At 42.5% G+C, this 17,603-nt stretch overlaps 2 protein-coding genes across 4 annotated transcripts in view; both read left to right on the top strand.

Moving 5' to 3' along the window:
* smurf2 (SMAD specific E3 ubiquitin protein ligase 2) overlaps positions 1-9,612 on the top strand; it is a 54,421-nt gene extending 44,809 nt beyond the window's left edge. For both annotated transcript variants that reach the window (XM_073494108.1, XM_073494109.1), the window contains exons 12-19: positions 521-722; positions 2,103-2,206; positions 2,442-2,556; positions 3,418-3,596; positions 3,987-4,245; positions 4,333-4,534; positions 6,740-6,815; positions 7,086-9,612. In XM_073494108.1, the coding sequence (XP_073350209.1) occupies positions 521-722; positions 2,103-2,206; positions 2,442-2,556; positions 3,418-3,596; positions 3,987-4,245; positions 4,333-4,534; positions 6,740-6,815; positions 7,086-7,185 (1,237 nt within the window). In that variant the 3' untranslated portion in view covers positions 7,186-9,612. The remainder of the gene's footprint in view (positions 1-520; positions 723-2,102; positions 2,207-2,441; positions 2,557-3,417; positions 3,597-3,986; positions 4,246-4,332; positions 4,535-6,739; positions 6,816-7,085) is intronic.
* A 1,247-nt stretch (positions 9,613-10,859) lies between these two features.
* ddx5 (DEAD (Asp-Glu-Ala-Asp) box helicase 5) lies at positions 10,860-16,520 on the top strand. 2 transcript variants are annotated; one of them, XM_073493805.1, is made up of 13 exons: positions 10,860-11,027; positions 11,752-11,923; positions 12,044-12,140; positions 12,219-12,352; positions 12,479-12,544; positions 12,772-12,913; positions 13,016-13,176; positions 13,300-13,472; positions 13,589-13,699; positions 13,816-13,877; positions 13,980-14,039; positions 15,362-15,583; positions 15,781-16,520. In XM_073493805.1, exons 1-13 carry the CDS (start codon positions 10,969-10,971, stop codon positions 16,191-16,193), a joined length of 1,872 nt encoding a protein of 623 aa, XP_073349906.1. In that variant the 5' UTR covers positions 10,860-10,968; the 3' UTR covers positions 16,194-16,520. The 2 variants fall into 2 exon arrangements, with proteins under 2 accessions (XP_073349906.1, XP_073349907.1); XM_073493806.1 differs by having other exon boundaries at positions 15,362-15,596; positions 15,781-15,902.
* The last annotated feature ends 1,083 nt before the right edge of the window (positions 16,521-17,603 follow it).

Genomic DNA, 17,603 nt, shown 5'->3' with positions numbered 1-17,603 from the left:
TCTGCTGCTCCCCCGTAGAAGGCCTTATTTTACTTCTGCAACCTCTCCGTGACAGACCACCAGGCTACAGCCAGGTGGAGGTTAGTGTTTGTATAAGAGAGAGATGGGGGCAGAGAGTGAGTGAAGAAGATGTCTTACCTCCACTAATCCCTCCTCCACCTCTGTCTGTGTGTCTGTGCGGGGCTGAGGCAGCTGTTTGACTTGATGTGCTTCCCAGATGACCTCAGTGTGTTTACTCCTCGTACTCTGCAGTCAGCAAAGGACACAGAAAGAACTTTCACTCTCAGAAAGCTGTATTTTGAGTTTCTTGGCATCCCTCTTGTTGTTTTTGTGGAAGTGCTTGCTTACTTTTTTCTCACTAGTAAGCTTGTTTGTGTTTTGGAACATCTAGGACTTACAATTTTTCTCTTTCATCTTGTCCCTCTGTGTCTTACTGTCTCTTTCTCTTGGCCCGTTGCTCCCTCTTCACTCTCACCTCCTTCCATCGCCTCTCTTCCTCTCCCTGCTGTCTGCCCTCAAGTCGTCAGAACCAGCTGAAGGATCAGGCCCAGCAGGCTCTGGTGTCCCCCGGTCAGCTCCCAGAGGAGGCCGAGTGCCTCACGGTGCCCAAGTACAAGAGAGACCTTGTTCAGAAGCTCAAGATCCTCCGCCAGGAACTGTCCCAGCAGCAGCCTCAGGCTGGCCACTGCCGCATCGAGGTGTCCCGTGAGGAGATCTTTGAGGTGAGGATGGAAAAAAAAAACAAGCTCAGTCATGTCATCATATCATCTGGAGCTCCCAACGGTTGGCTCTTATTAAAGATACTGCGAAATGGGTACATAATTTAACCCAGAGGGAAATTCAGTTGTTGGAGCCAGAGCATGCGTGAAACTAATTAAAATGCATGACAAAATGTTAGAAAAACATGGAAATTATATAATTTGCTTCACTGCACAAAGCAAAACACAGTATCTCATTCTGTTTGTACCTGCAGACAGCTTGTAATTATTAAGTCTAGTTATTTATAGATGCACAAAAGTCACGTTAAACATTCTCCAAAGGTTTTTTCCTCCCTTCTTCTTGTCTACTCCCATAAAGGTCATTGCCCGTAGAAGTCTGGCTGTGAGAATGATTTCTCTCACACAGCCGGTTATCTATGATGTGTGAAGCCAGTGTTTTCAAAATCTAAAGCAGACCTCTTGTTCGAGATGAGCGCATTTTCACAGCTGGGGAGTTTTCTTTTTGTGCATCTAGGAGGTGCGGGGCCTTCATCAGAGCAACAACACCTGCAACAGACTGCGTGACCCTCATAAAATATGCACTGGAATGTGCTGGAACAGCCACGTCTGTTAATCTGAACGAAGACATTTTTGTTGGCTGATCTCAATGTGAGAGGGAGAGGAGGAGGGAGGGAGGGGGAGAGGGCCGGGTGAGGAGGGTGCAGAGGACGTCTTGAGGTTGAGACATAACTGCGTAGCGTCTCCAGACCAGCTGAAGCATTACATTATGACTGAACAGGCAAGTGTTAGCTGGTGGGCTGTCACGCCTGTCTTTATGTGTACTTTTTCGGTGTTGATAAGACATTCCCATTTCTCCCACAGCACCTCGCTGTTGTGTGCTGTGTCTGGAGGGCACGGTGGAACCTGGCTGTGTTATTATAGTCTTATGGCTGTGTTTATTATAACTGCCCCTAATCCACTTTAAATGAACCCTCCCCCTGACGCTGTGAGCCGTCTGCACGTGGGATGAACACTGATTGAGGCGGAGAGATCTTGGCCTCACAACAGAGAACCAATTGGAAATGACTGCTGTAACGCCTCACTGCATCTGTCTCACTGCTACTGGAGAGCAAATGTGTTCAGAGAAATACTTTCTTTTTCTAGCAGTCCTGTTTAGAATAATCTCAACTTTGGTTGAGGCAAGGGGCTGCGAGAAGTGCGAAAAGGGGTCACACGTTACTTTTCGACTGTTTCCCCCACGTCAGGATATGACGAACAAATAAATGTCTTCCTATAACTGTCGCTTCTCTCTGCTGAGCCTTTTCTCCATGCTAGAGAAAGGCTTAACTGATGTTGTTACTCTCTTTGATGGGGCATGTGTGTTTGTTTGCGTCCGTGTTGCAGGAATCATATCGACAGGTGATGAAGATGAGGCCGAAGGACCTGTGGAAAAGGCTAATGGTGAAGTTCAGAGGAGAGGAGGGGCTGGATTATGGAGGAGTTGCCAGGTAAGAAGAGTGTGGTACATGAAACACACAGACTTTGGTTCTGTAAACACTGTCACTTCTTATACAGCCGTCTGCCTCCTAGTGGAGGAGCCAAAGCACACAACTCACTCACCACTGTTCTGTCTGATTTGGTGTAGTAATTTCTTCCATCAATTTAAGTTGTTCTGAACTCAGATGTTGCCTCTGTCTGTTTTCTCCCCTCCGTCTCCTGCCTGTCCTCCGTGCCTCTGTGCAGGGAGTGGCTCTATCTGCTGTCCCATGAGATGCTGAACCCGTACTATGGCCTGTTCCAGTACTCCCGTGATGACATTTACACACTGCAGATAAACCCGGACTCTGCTGTCAACCCTGTGAGTCACATCCCACCAGAAATTAAAAATGTATACATTATGACCAAACAATCTTTAAATAGCATTGAATTCCCATTGAGGTCCCTCTTGAAACTCATTTATAAAGATGAGATCAGACCTGCAGCAAACACAGTCACTTCTGTTAGCTATAGTAGCTATGAAGCTCATTGTCTCAAGTGTCAATTTTGGCAAAGATTTAAATTCACATCGCAATCCTTATATCTGTCAAAATAATTGCAATATGATTTTATTTTTTTTCTTACCATATCATCCACCCCTAGGTTAATCCACCCATCCATTTCCTGCCACTTATTTGGATCCAGGGAAATAGGAATTATTGTAACATGCAGCTGGGAAGTACTAAAAAAATGTGTCAATAAATCCATTTACTTCATAAATAATTCTTCCCTCTGGATTTCCGTCATTCTTTGACCAGTATAATCATGAAAAAGGCATTAGCTTTCTTTCTATATGGTACCGAAATGGTCTTAAAAAGTATCAGATTTATTTTGGTATTCACTAATCCTGAATCCTGAAATCCTGAAAAGTCTCAACCGCATTACATATGTCACAATTGTCCAACCAGGCTCCTCACCAGGCCTGAGCTTCAGTTCAGACACTGATGGCTGAGATCATTTCGTCTTGTCTTACACAACTTCAGCACTCTGTTGACCTGAGAGCAATGATAACCCAAACAAAAACAGACATGATCTCATGGGTAGACATGTGTTGATAGTGCTGTGTTGCTCAGTTGTTAGAGATAATGTTGCGAGACCCAAACATACTTAAAACATCCAGTTCTGCTGGTAACTCTCTTCTGTCTCCTCATTTGGAAACTCAAGATGTTTTGTCTCCCCTCAGGAGCACTTGTCATACTTCCACTTCGTCGGGCGTATCATGGGGATGGCGGTGTTCCATGGCCACTACATAGACGGAGGCTTCACTCTGCCCTTCTATAAACAGCTGCTGGGTAAACCCATCACCCTGGACGACATGGAGTCTGTCGACCCCGACCTGCACAACAGCCTCGTGTGGATCCTGTACGTACAAGGCAACATTTTTATACAAGTCAATAAAAGTATAGAGTTTTCTATGTGAATGAAAAGTGAAAGCGGACGCTTGGATCAAGAATTGAAACACATTACACACAACGTTATGCTTTCCCGTTGACAATCTATGTGTGCTTTGAATATACAAGTAAAACAAAGTAGGAGAGTACTTGGATGACAGCGCCCCCCAGGGTTTTTGAGTATTTCTTACATCATCTTACATCAGTAGACCATAAGCACATGCTGTCACTTCAGCTTAACATCACATCTGCTGGTTTCACTCATCAGCACACATTCAGCAAAAAAGAAGCTCACCCATTTTTTACTGGAATGAAAATCGCTTTTAGAAATTCAGTTATTTTTATACGTATCTCTTCTCAGGGACAACGACATCACAGGTGTCCTGGACCACACCTTCTGTGTAGAACACAACGCCTACGGAGAAATCATCCAGCACGAGCTCAAGCCCAATGGTAAGAGCATCCCTGTCACCCAGGACACCAAGAAAGAGTACGTTCGGCTCTACGTCAACTGGCGTTTCCTGCGAGGCATCGAGGCCCAGTTCTTGGCTCTGCAGAAGGGCTTCAACGAGGTCATCCCCCAGCACCTGCTGAAGGCATTCGATGAGAAGGAGCTCGAGGTACTTTGTTGTTTGCACACACTATATGTCACGTTGCTTGTACGTTAAGTTCAAAATGCTGGAAGTTTTTCTTTCCTCCACCCGCAGCTGATTGTATGCGGCCTGGGCAAAATCGACATCAATGACTGGAAATCCAACACACGGCTCAAACACTGCACCCCAGACAGCAACATTGTGAAGTGGTTCTGGAAAGCCGTGGAGTCGTTCGACGAGGAGCGCAGAGCCCGGCTGCTGCAGTTTGTCACCGGCTCCTCCAGAGTTCCCCTGCAAGGTTTCAAGGCGCTCCAAGGTGATAACACCCAGGGTGAACGCTGTGCATACTTAATGTTTTGTCATGTTAATATCCTTTTACATTAGAATTGTTATGCTATGTACGAAAGCACTCCTGGCAAAGCCTTCTTTGTTAGGTTGCTTGGACCAGAGTGATGTAGAAAATGCTGAATCCTAATGTGATGTCAATCCATAATGCAAAAAAAGGTGTGGTAGAGTGGTCTGTACTGCTCCTTTGTTGTCCACAGAGTGCTCGGCATTCACAGGCTCTGTCAACACAATCTAGAGTGTGTGTTTGGGTTTCTTGGCTTCTCTCAGTGTGTGTCTGTGTCTCTGGGTTTTTCCGACCTGAGTTGAACCGTGAGTCTGAGCGTAGTGCAGTGGTTCAGTGGGTCCGTCCTGGCAGACACAGCTGCCCAGAGACAGAGCACCCAGGCATGAGGAGAACACCGTGATCCACAGGCAGACAGCTCCCTTACACACCTTATATAACACGGCCATCCTTTCTTGGTCAAAACATCAGCAGAGGCCAGAACATCCAATAACAACACACACACACTTGGACTTACAGTGTCTGCGGCATTGCTTTGATTCTAAAAGCTGGACCACTTGGCTTCAGTCAAGGGACAAAATACATTTATTAATGAAATAATAAAGTTCACGATCCAAACAGAAAACATCACACATTCAAACTGCACCATAATGAGTGATTCAAGTCTAGTAAAGGATGTCAGTCAGTGTTTATTTTTATTTCTTTATTGTTTGGTTGGAAACATTATTTGCTGCAATATGGAGTAGAAGGAATGTAGAAACATGGATTAATAAGACCTCTTCAGTTAAACAAATAACACAACTCTGTCAATAAAGAGTCTAGATGCGGTGGAAGAAAAGAGAGGCCATATTGTTCATCATTTTCTGAACAATTGATACCCTATTTTTAAATTTAAATTTAGATTCCTTTAAAGTTTTCACACTGAAATATTCGACTTCCAAAACCAGCTGTCTAAAATTGCATTCTTTAAATTCCAGAGCGTCGTTTCAAGTTGTGGAATTTCAAAATGTATGGTTTTCAGTCACTCACCTGAACTCCTTAATTTTTTTTGCGGTTCTGATGGGATAATAAAGAGGTCTGATTGATTCCCTAGGCTTGATTGATCATCTTTGATAACCCATATGTCCATGTTTACATCTTGGAATTTCACCAAACTAGTTTGGGCATTTTGATTTTTATACATCGCCAATAGCCGTGACCGGATGCATTATGTTTTTTGGTTGTCTGTCTGTCCTATTCTTGTGGACATGATATCTCAGGAATGACTTAAGGGAATTTGCTCATCATGCAAAATTTCCCACAAATGTCTAATGAGATAAAATGATGAGGTGATGACATTTTATTTCCAAAAGGTCAAACATCAACTTGACTGTGACATCACAATATTGTGCAAAAACACTTTTCCGGCCATTATTCAGCAGCACAGCTCAGGAACAGAAGGGGAGATTGTTGTGACCACATTTCACATTCAGTCGGCCACTGAATTGATGACACTAATCTTGGGTGTCCACCTTGAAACTGTGCTGACTGTATTGATCTTCTTTGATGCAGGGTTGAAGATGCTTTTCCCTTACAATCTGCTTTATTGACCAAGCATGTGAACACATAGGAAATCTGGCTCTATTTTCTGTTTCTATCAATAAACTTGCACACCAACAGACATACAGGAGTAGTCCACCATAAACTCAAATTGAGCTTCAGGTTACTGTCGTGGCACCATGTGATGAAGCTTTCAATGAGTCCACTGTGAAGTAAAGACGGCATGTTTCTCACTGGAAATAATTCACTGGAATCACACATATATTAATAACTTCCATTTCTCGAAGTGCTACATTTAATACCTTTTTAATTAAATTCCTCCAAAGCCTCACTTCATATATTACATGAATCTGGACAGACATGGATGTAAACTGCTTCTGCAATCGTGTGTGAAGGCATACAACTATGAGTCAGTAATTTACTTTTTTGACGCTGAATCAACTGAATCTGAGCAACTTGAAAATAGTTATTTGAATATCGGACAATTTAAAGTCTGAATATGAGAACCTGGGAAGAAAAAATCTAACTCAAATAACCTTCTGGAAAATTCAAAGAGAGAATCCAGACAATTCATCCCAGTGCAGAGCAGGTGTGTTAATGTCCATTTTTACTGAACTAATTGTGTTTATACAGGTGCTGCCGGCCCACGGCTCTTTACCATCCACCAGATTGATGCCAGCACCAACAACCTGCCCAAAGCCCACACCTGGTGAGGAAACTGTCTGCACTCTGGCATGTTTCAGATTGTTAGACGTGCTGCCTGAATTTGAGATGAGTGAAAGAGTGGTGTTGAACCATGACGAAGTGCTTGCTTTTATTTTTAACTTTATTCACACCACTTTAACTTCACAGTCAAGGTAGTGAAACAATTAGTATTATCAAACCTCTTTGTTGACTGTGGTCTGGAGTTATTCAGCAGTGTAGTGATTCAGATGGTCTGAATATGATTTTAAAACCGTTCTCCCTTTCTGTTTTCCAGTTTTAATCGGATCGACATTCCTCCCTACGAGCACTATGACAAACTGTACGACAAGCTGCTCACTGCCATCGAGGAGACGTGCGGCTTTGCTGTGGAGTGAGTCACTGATGCCGGCGGAGCTCAGCAACAACCAGAAGCAACATGGTTTGGCTGTGATGAGCCTCCCCCCCTACAAATCAGTCCACTCAGACGGGGGTCATCCACGGTTGCTTCACCTAGGGACGCCCATACTTCCCCGGGACATGTGGCCAAGCTAAGGAAGGGTGGGCAGAGAAGACCAGAACATGTCACCTGACTGTTTTTTATAGAGCCTCCAGCCCTCCTTTATGTCTTTTTTTATCATTGAAAAGGATCTTTAAGCTGCTAATAACTCAAGACTATTTACTAACTTGTGGAACCTGCAAATATTGCTGGCTCTTCCCTTTTTTTCTAAGTTCATTTTAGCATTTAAAAAAAAAGACTGTATTCCATGTAGCAACGCTCCATCTTACCAAGCAGAACACAAGGTCAGTCCACTCTGAAAACAAGACATTAACAGGACAGGGTTAGTAATGGTTACCACAACCACTTGGAAACACTAAATTTGGATGCAGAGTGTGGTGACTCGGGCTGTTTGGTTCCTCGGAGTGATCACACTGGGGCTATCAGCAATGCCAAGGCTGGAAAAACGGGGATGTGTGCGGGTGAGAAAGGCAAGACTAGAGACTAAATTAGCCCGACTGTTTACAACCCTCTCCAAAGACAGCAGCAGGGACCTCTGCTACTGAGTCGCTGCCCAACAACAAGAGCTGCATTCCCAGAAACCTATTTCACACGTTCGACAGCTAGTTTTTGTTTGAAAATGAATGAATGAATGAATAGCTTGAAATGTGTTATTTTTATATAACAGGGAAAATTGAACAAGAAACAATAAAATTATATCTAATATATATAATTTATTGCTGTTATATTTCAGAAACCCCTTTCTGTTGTTCCAGAAAAAATAAAATCTTTAAATGTTCAGTGTTACTGTTTAAATTATCGATGACAATTTGTGAAAACAGAATTGAGCTTGACTGGATTTCACTTAAGAATGCTGTGGTTTATTTCATGACATAACCTCTCTCATACTGTACAAGAAGAGATATGTCTTTAAGAGCAAAAAATCCTCAACACACAAATGTCCTCTGAGTGCCATAATCATTTTTGAATGAATGAATCTTTGCAAATATTGAGCAGACCCTTTAAATTCTACTGATCTCATTCTGGAGCTGCATTTTTTTAACAGTTTGTCATTTGTAGCTGGGCTATATTAATGTCACGAGCATGAAACTTACCATTAATTTGTAATGGTATTCTATTCAATGTCAAGAGTCAAAAATCCATCACTTCTGTTTTGTGCTGTCTCCACATTGTTGTTGTTGGACAAAAAGAAAAAAAACCTCTACTACCTTCTAGCCATGTGGTGCTAAATAGCATTAACGTTTGTCTTTTATTGGCAATCTTACTTATTGACATACTACTGCTTTATGTGCAGAATACACTACTCGTGTTCATACCTGTTTGTGGCCACAAAACATGTCCAAGAAATCAAGAGCTCTACCTAGCCACACTCTCAGGAGATGTCATATGTGATGTCCTTTGATTTGACGACTGACGGGATGCTAATTTGTCTTGATTTCCTGAATGTTAAGAGGTTTTTAAAAAGTCATGTCATATAAATTGTTTTGCCCACAGCAGACCTTTAACATATAGTAATCGTTGCATGTGTCCATATGTGCTTTTGTTTTGAAAGGGAAGTGAATGAGATGAACTTTAAGCCTGCTACACAGTCCCATCAGTGATTTTTTTATTTTAAGGAAGGGGGGGGGGATTGTTTTCTACGATTTAAAAATGAAATTCTTGAATGTTTTCAAAAGATGCTGCCTGTCTAGCAATCTCTATGACCGTGGACTGTTCTTAACGTTTGCATACACTAAAAAAAAACAACTCAAATGAATTGTTCATTTTCATTCTTTTATGTGGACTAATGTGTATGCAAAGTGAAAAGTGTCCTCAGATGGTGCTTTGTACAGTAATAAGATATTGTTCATATATGTGGATCAAACAACCTGTAATTTATCTTTAACTTAAGTAGAAGAAGATTTTCTTGAATTGAAAAGAGGAATTGCACACAAACAGAACGAGGCTGCCACGTGTACTCGATGGTGACCTCTGTAACAGATATTCATTCGCCTTTAAGTCCAGTGCACAAGCTGATCACCCTACTGTCTGTTCCTACACTACATCACTCAGCTTCGCCCCGTAGCTGCCTCTCATTGAAGAACCGAACTTTCTATGAAACAAAGTTGAGAGATGCTGCCTTTTGTTTTGTTTTTGTTTTTTTCCCCAATAGCATGATCCACTAGCAGGACTATATCTCTCATAGCTGACTGATGCAATTTGATGTATGTTAACACTATCATTTTGTAAGAGTATTTTATTTTTGTGTGTAATTAGTTCTAATTAAACTTGCCTTTGTCTAACAATGTAAGGCCTTGTACAAAGACATGTCTTGTCCTTTTTCTCTTTGAATGGTTGTTTATATGTCATGAAAAAGACCACTTTTTAATCTAAACTATTGTTAAACTGCTTAGTTGTGCTTAAACAGGCTCTTTGGCACAGCAATTACTTCCATTTAATCAATTTATAAGGGGCTTTTTAGTACGATACTGCCTGAGAATAAATGTCAAGTATGTGATGTAAAGACTTTACATCTGAATGGAACATGTCCCCGACCACCCACTGTTTACACACTGATACCAATGTGGATTAATCGTCTGGCAGATGGCTCAGAGGGGGGCAGGGAAAGGGGGTAAAATGATGATTAACAGAGCTGTCTGCTAAAAAAAAATACACGGTCATGTATTTTGTCTTACCTTTTTTGGCCACTTTAATAGAGTATTAATAGAAAAGCTATTTTATGTTTCTATGGTGTAGTACTTCATATAGCAAAAGGTGCACTTCCATAAACATAAAAGACAAAACTCTTAATAATACTCCAAATAGGAGTCAGTAAAGCTCATCTCACTGAAAAATTTGTTATTTTCATGGGTTACCAACATGACATGAAGAAAACTTCTTTCTGCCACATTTTAAACGTCAAAATCCTAGTTTTGAACCAAATAATCTGTAGTTATGTCCAAACATTTGCTTGCCCACTTATTCCAACATAAGTCAAATGAAAATGTATCACAAGATTCATGTTGGGACCAGCTGAAAAATTAAAAAGAGAGAACAAAAAAAGTCTCTCATGTTTGGGTTGGTCCTGATGACGTCACTTACCGTAAAGCATCGGAAGTACAGTCAGTGCCGGATAACCAGTTTCTGTCTCGTACATATCCATCCGCCAGCTCTGTTATAATCATTAAAATACAAAGTATGGAAAGGAGGCAGCGGAAAACAGAGTTGTGGGCTTTTTAGGGTAGCATTTTTAAAACAATCAATAAATACTAAACACAGTTTCAAAGGTGTTATTTATGTTCTTCTTACACACTGTTTGCGTGTGATTTTTTTTTTTTTACAAAACCTTACTAATGTCCTTCCGTCTGATCTAATTTAGCTTATAAAGTATATTCAGTGGAGCGTTGAGGGAATCAGATGTGGTGTTTTGGAGCGACAGTGAATTTAAACCACAGTTTCGTTGTTACACAGCGGCTCTATGTTGTCTGTCGGCAGAGGCTGAAGTTGAAAACCGTATGGCGGATGAATACATCGGAAGAGGGACTTCCTCTTGCCATATAAACCGGTCCTCATTTTTACTTTACCGGCATTTCAGCACCACTGCCGGTCGGGTTTTTTTAGACGGCGGTCAAGCCAAAAAGAAGTATATTTATCTTTTTTATTTATACTAATTGTTTACAATATGCCAGGATATTCCGACAGAGACCGCGGCAGAGATAGGGACCGTGACAGAGATAGAGGGTAAGTACTTTATTTCTTCTCATTTTAGATTAGTTTTTCCCTCGTGTGATTCGAAGAAATGGCTGACTAGCCATATAACTAAGGGGGAAAAAACGAAAATTAACTAAATATTACTACATTTGAAATGGAAATTACCCTAATTTACGTTGGTTTTTTTAAGTGTGGTTATACCAATTCGAAAATGGGGTATTTTGCCGGCTTTATATCTCGACGCAAGGCCCAGGCCGGGGATCGGAGCCCGTTGTCTTTGGCTCAAGGCCTAGTTTGGCCTCGTGCCCCGGCACAGCGGCTTGTCGTTAGCTTCGGGATACCGTTAGCTAGCTCGGCGTTACATTTCACGGCCACGGGAAGCTAATGGTGGATATCGCGAGACTACTTTGATAAAAACCGTTTTCTGACTATAAGTTTTATTTGTACACGATGTTCACTTTTCGGCTACTACGTAACGTAGTGCCGTGTATTGCTCCGAGGTAGTGTTGCTAGTACAGCTGGCTAGTCGGCTTTTCGCCATGTGGCAGCATGAATGCGGATACAAAATGCCGGCTGTTTTCCATTGTTCCTCTGCTGGCTGGAAAGTATATGGCAGCTGTATATTTCCACAGAATGACGCAGTTAAGGTGTGCCTTTTGTTCGTCTGAAACTACTGTTCCTCGTCGCCGTAGATGAAGCGACCGAGTCCGACCGGACTTTGTACATCACGACTTAACGCTTAATTTATTTGCAGCTATGGCGGTGGTCCTCCTCGCTTTGGTGGTAACCGTGGTGGAGGAGGTGGTGGAGGAAAGTTCGGCAATCCCGGTGAACGCCTGCGGAAGAAACAGTGGAATCTCGACGAGCTCCCAAAGTTTGAGAAAAACTTCTATCAACAGCATCCCGACGTAACCCGGAGGTCTATGGTATGAAGGCAGCATGGGCCTCGATGTGTTATGCAACACCAGAAATGTTCTCTCCCCTGCACGTGTTGCAGTTATGCAATCAGTTATGACCACTGAACTCTCCTCATTTTGATCTTGCAGCAAGAAGTTGAGCAGTACAGAAGGGCCAAAACCATTACAGTTAAGGGAAGAGAATGCCCAAATCCTATTGCAAAGTTTCACGAGGCCAGCTTCCCATGTAAGTTTAAAACGCACAATAAGAAACAATGTCATGAAGGAAATTTGCATCTCAGTTAATGTTACCCATTTTCTGCAGCTTATGTGATGGATGTGATCAACAAAATGAACTGGACCGAACCAACACCCATTCAGGCACAGGGCTGGCCTTTGGCTCTTAGTGGCCAGGATATGGTCGGCATTGCGCAGACTGGCTCTGGCAAAACGCTTTCCGTAAGTTAAATGTTCTTATCTAACTGAACTGGTGCGATGTCGAACAAACGCCACATTGAGCTGTCATGACAGGCCAGATTGGCAAAAATATGGAAATTTAATCAATATTTTTTGTTTATTCTGCAGTACTTGTTGCCAGCAATCGTGCACATCAACCATCAGCCTTTCCTGGAACGTGGAGATGGACCCATTGTAAGTTATAATTCACACAGTATCAAATAGATTTACATGTTAATCATTGTTTTGGTATTCTATTTCATGAAGTGAATTTTATATAGTTAAAGATCAACCTGTATGATGCTCTGCAGTTATCAAATTCTGAGTGTTAAAAGATTTCTGGCCTCATCTAATCAGACTGATAAGTGTGAAGATGCTTGTTGACTGACTTGTAATAAATAGCCGGTATTTTTCATTGACAGTGCTTGGTGCTCGCCCCTACCCGTGAGCTGGCACAGCAGGTACAACAGGTAGCTGCAGAATATGGCAGAGCTTCTCGCCTCAAGTCCACCTGTATCTATGGAGGAGCACCCAAGGGACCCCAGATCCGTGACCTGGAAAGAGGTACTGTAGCCCTTTTTTATTTTTCTTTAAAACTTGACCAAAATCAAATAGGAAATTCAGAGTTTCTAGAGTTTAGTTCTAACAAAGACTTTCCCATTAAAGGTGTTGAGATCTGCATCGCCACTCCGGGAAGGCTCATCGACTTCCTTGAGGCAGGAAAGACAAACCTCCGAAGGTGCACTTATCTTGTGCTGGATGAAGCCGACAGAATGCTGGACATGGGCTTCGAGCCGCAGATTCGGAAAATTGTGGACCAAATCAGAGTATGTGTTTTGATTTACTTGAATGGTATTAAGACATGTCCTGTAGGACAGCCTTCTCACTAGATGTATGTGTGTGTATATATATTAAGGGAATAGGTTGCTAATCATTACTGTTTTTGACAGCCTGACCGTCAGACTCTGATGTGGAGTGCTACTTGGCCCAAAGAGGTTCGCCAGCTGGCAGAAGATTTCCTGAAGGAGTACGTCCAGATCAATGTTGGTGCGCTGCAGCTCAGTGCTAACCACAACATCCTGCAGATAGTGGACGTCTGCAACGACGGAGAAAAGGAAAACAAGTAAGTAGTGTGGCTCTAATGGCAAGTGTTGAAGCTGATGTTTTCATAATGGCTACTGGTGACAGTGATTTATTTACACAATCTAAAATTTACTGTTTATTTTTTTCTTTGTTTAGACTCATTCGTCTGCTTGAGGAAATCATGAGTGAGAAAGAGAACAAGACCATCATCTTCGTGGAAACAAAGAGGCGCTGTGATGACCTCACCAGGAGGATGAGAAGGGATGGGTAAGTGTCGAAGCTAAAATGCTGATCACAACATAACTGCCTTTTTTTAAAATTATTTATTTTATTGAGTTTATAATCATTGTATGGATTAACATTGAACCCTTTAATCCTGTTAGGTGGCCAGCTATGGGAATCCACGGAGACAAAAGCCAGCAGGAAAGAGACTGGGTTCTCAATGGTAAGCTTGCATCACCAGAACGTTTCCATTAGTGGTAATTGGAGCTGTGCAACTTCCAGGAAAGTTTTATCATGTCTGATTCAATTCCTTTTAATTTTTCAGAGTTCAAATACGGAAAGGCTCCAATTCTCATTGCTACAGATGTTGCCTCCAGAGGTCTAGGTCAGTATCCTCCCTGATGCGTTATGTACTCTATGTAATTCAAAAAGAAAGTGTATTTGCTTTCTTTAACTCTTCTGCTTCTTTCTGAGTTTCTCCCCTGGCCTGAAGGAGCAGTCTGTGTGGCAGGGCCTTGGCATGACAAGCCCAGGTCTCCAGAGGGGGAAGGAGGATTCTTGGAGGTGTCCTGACTGGCGAGGCACGGGTCTCCCAGTCGAGCAGATATACAGAGGTGACCAGGCCCAAGTGCAGCTAACGCGCTGGCCTGCCTAAAAAGGGGGGCGAGTTGAGGGCTGGCCACAGTTCCTCCCCCACATGCTCGTCTGTTCTCTGGCAATGGTTTGGACTGCTTCACACACCCAGGCTCTGTAACTGTCCCAGCTCAAAGCCCAGCTACACTGTCTCCTATTGTCTTGCATGTATGTTTGGGCACTGCATTGCAAGCTATTTGAGTCATTTGGGGGGTGCTTTTTGTTGTGTAGACTCGTTGTAAAGCATGGGTGGCGTTAATGTCGCAGTTTCCTAAACTTCTGTCGGAAGAGCAGTCTGTCAGATCGATCATACCTTCACCTCTGTAAAGACATGGCTACTGGCGCTTTTGGTGACAGTGGGACATGCTAAGTTGGACACACTTGGACAAAATCCAAGCTCACACTCCTCCCTCGCCTGCGTTTCAAAGTCATGTCGAGACCTGCCAACGAGAGACATTATGATCAAGTGAACACTGGGTCTGGAAATATCTTGCCATGCCGAGAGTGGGGATGTTCTGTTTGTAGGCATCCTGCAAATTGATTCAGATCTACAGTTTCTCGGCAAGAGACACTGCAGTGTGAGCTTTATAGCAAGCCTGACAAAGGGACCTTGGTTAAGTGCTAGTTGAAGCACACTAGGAGGCAGTAGTGTGCATAGCAGCCCTACTGTGAGGGGGACACCTGTGGGTCACTTGACAGTATGTGGGGAGTATGCTGCAATGGGAATCGACTAGTGAATGCATACTCCAAAAAGGGTAAGACTTCTGATCCATTCTTTTTGAGGGTGGTTTGGCAGTGGTTCAACAGGGGAGGGCTTTTATTTTATCCATCTGGATTGGAAGCCAATGGAGTGTGCATCGGTTCTCTTTTCCCACCGTAGTCTCCCCGTGGAGTAAATGTTCATCCGTTTTGTCTAATGGTAGTCTTTTGCAGCCTTGTGGATTTTACTAGCCATCCCTACCTCACGGCAGTACTAACTTTTGTTTTTGATCTGGTTGTTGTGGTGGCGCTGGTGCACGTCTTTGTGTGCTGTCCTCCTCTTCCTTTATGCCACACTGCAACACAATCTTACAGATGTTGAAGACGTGAAATTTGTCATCAACTTTGACTACCCCAACAACTCTGAGGACTATATCCACCGCATTGGCAGAACGGCTCGTAGCCAAAAGACAGGCACAGCCTACACCTTCTTCACTCCCAACAACATGAGGCAGGCCAGTGACCTCATCTCTGTGCTCCGCGAGGCCAACCAGGCCATCAACCCAAAGCTCCTCCAGATGGCGGAAGACAGAGGAGGTAAATCTAATTGGTGAGATACAGAAACTGTGCTGTGAACTGCAGCCGCTTTTTTTCTGCTGCTCTCCTTTTCTATTCTGAGAAGTCGATTGGTTAATCATAAAGAGCATTTTGGTATCTCAAACTAGTTTTTGCCTAAACTTTTTTTTTTTTTTAAATGACTATTGCCATGCCTTAAGTTTGTTCTTCTTTTCCAGGTCGTTCAAGGGGAGGCAGAGGTGGCGACTATGACCGTCGGGATAGATACTCCTCTGGAAGGCGTGATTTTGGCGGTTTTAGGGACAGGGATAACGGTAGAGGTTATGATAATGGACCAAACAAAGCTTTTGGCACAAATTCACAGAATGGAGGAGGCTATGGGGGCAATAATGGCGGCGCCAACGGCTTCAGCGGAGGCAGCTACAATGGTAATGGACAGTCCAACTTCAACAGCCAAGCAGGAGCGTTCGGTGGTCAGAATAACTTCCAGGCCCCACAGTTTGCTCCCGCTAAGGTTGGAGCCCAGACTGGTGCGGGTCATCCCCCATTCCCCTTCCCCCAGGCACAGGCTCCGCAGCAGCACCCCCCACCGCTGGTGCCCTACCCCATGCCTCCTCAGTTCTCTCAGTAAACACACTTTACACTTGAAAGAAGTAATTTATTGCTTTTTGTCGTTTTTTAAGTTCTACACTTAATCCAGATTTTTTTGTATTTACACAACAGGGTTAAAAACAACTTCAACCTCTATTAAGCCTTTTAAGATCTGCAGTGCAGCAATAGTGTTGCGCACTTGTTTTCCCCCCCATTTTATTTGTTACATTCCTCAGTAATGCTTATGTTTTGTACTAGGTAATTACAAATGTATTGGTTTTTCATGTGTATCATTGAAAGTGATGTTAAGCTCCGACCTTGGAAGTGCACTGCATGATCTTTCAAATAAAACATTAAAAAAAAAAAACATGGCGTTTTTATTCTCTACTTAAAACTTGGAAGCATTGTAGTAGTAATCTATTCTGAGGAAAATGATTGAACACTAGTACTGCCTTTCATGTCCAGCAGGTGTCATTATTCACCATTAAACTGGTTCAGTTATGCTTAGTGTCCTGTATAACCACATGAACCAGCGTATGACCCTTAATGTGGAAAGTACACAACACAAAATTGGTTCGAGATATTGCAATAAAAGTAAAATTAAATGTGTTGCATTATTTGTGGGAACCAAAAGTACTGACAGGACAAAATAAAAATTAATATAATTCACAATAGAGTGAAATGCTAAAATATTACTAATTTTGAGTAGTGTTATCACATTACAGTACTAAAATCAACAGTGGACTGATGTTGGTTGTAGTGTCTTGATGTTTGCAAAATAGTTGTTGCATAAATGGAAATTAATCTGACATTCTTCTGATTTATTCACCAGTTGCAGTTTTCCTGCCTTGTGTACCAGTAGTGGAAACCTGTCTTCCCTGTCAGTCTCATGCTTCGCATATGATGCCAAGGCTGGCATCAGGGGAACATTAATTATTTTTGATGAGCTGTAGTTTGGTTTGGGGAGATGGATGAGAAATGGTGTAATGTCTCCACCTGCTGGTAGAAGACCAGCAGTCAAGATGATGGGTGAAAAAATTGTTAAATTTTCATAATAGCGTGACACTAGGTACAGTTTGGGGCCCTGAACATTTTTAGAGATGACGCCATTGCAAAAACGCCATAACCGAATTATTTATTTTGCATCGTATATCTCCTGAACCAAACATGATAACACAGAAAAGGTGATGTCTACCCATATGTTTTGATTGTCAAGGGTTACAGTGATACCATAAACTATATCATAAATTGTTATGACGGTCAACAGTTAATGTCAAATTCTGTTACACTGTGAGAAGAAAACTACAGACCATCTTACAATGGGAACACACCAGCCACGATGCCCATTAACATGTGGACATGAGTTCTCAGTAGTCGTTACTACATTATTACATGAGCACTCAGTAATCAAATATATATCGATATATCACCTGGCAAAGTACTCAAAATT

This window comes from Pagrus major, chromosome 23 (genome assembly GCF_040436345.1).
Source record: "Pagrus major chromosome 23, Pma_NU_1.0".
Classification (NCBI taxonomy): domain Eukaryota; kingdom Metazoa; phylum Chordata; class Actinopteri; order Spariformes; family Sparidae; genus Pagrus; species Pagrus major.
Note: the sequence above shows the minus strand (reverse complement) of the source record. Positions and strands in the feature narration are given on the sequence as shown.

Bases quoted from the DNA above. Each gene is read 5' to 3' on its own strand.
- ddx5 (XM_073493805.1), top strand. From the start codon at position 10,969: ATGCCAGGATATTCCGACAGAGACCGCGGCAGAGATAGGGACCGTGAC. The intron at 12,141-12,218 runs GTAAGTTTAAAA...CATTTTCTGCAG, and splicing joins TCACGAGGCCAGCTTCCCAT to CTTATGTGATGGATGTGATC. The intron at 13,878-13,979 runs GTAAGCTTGCAT...TTAATTTTTCAG, and splicing joins AAGAGACTGGGTTCTCAATG to AGTTCAAATACGGAAAGGCT.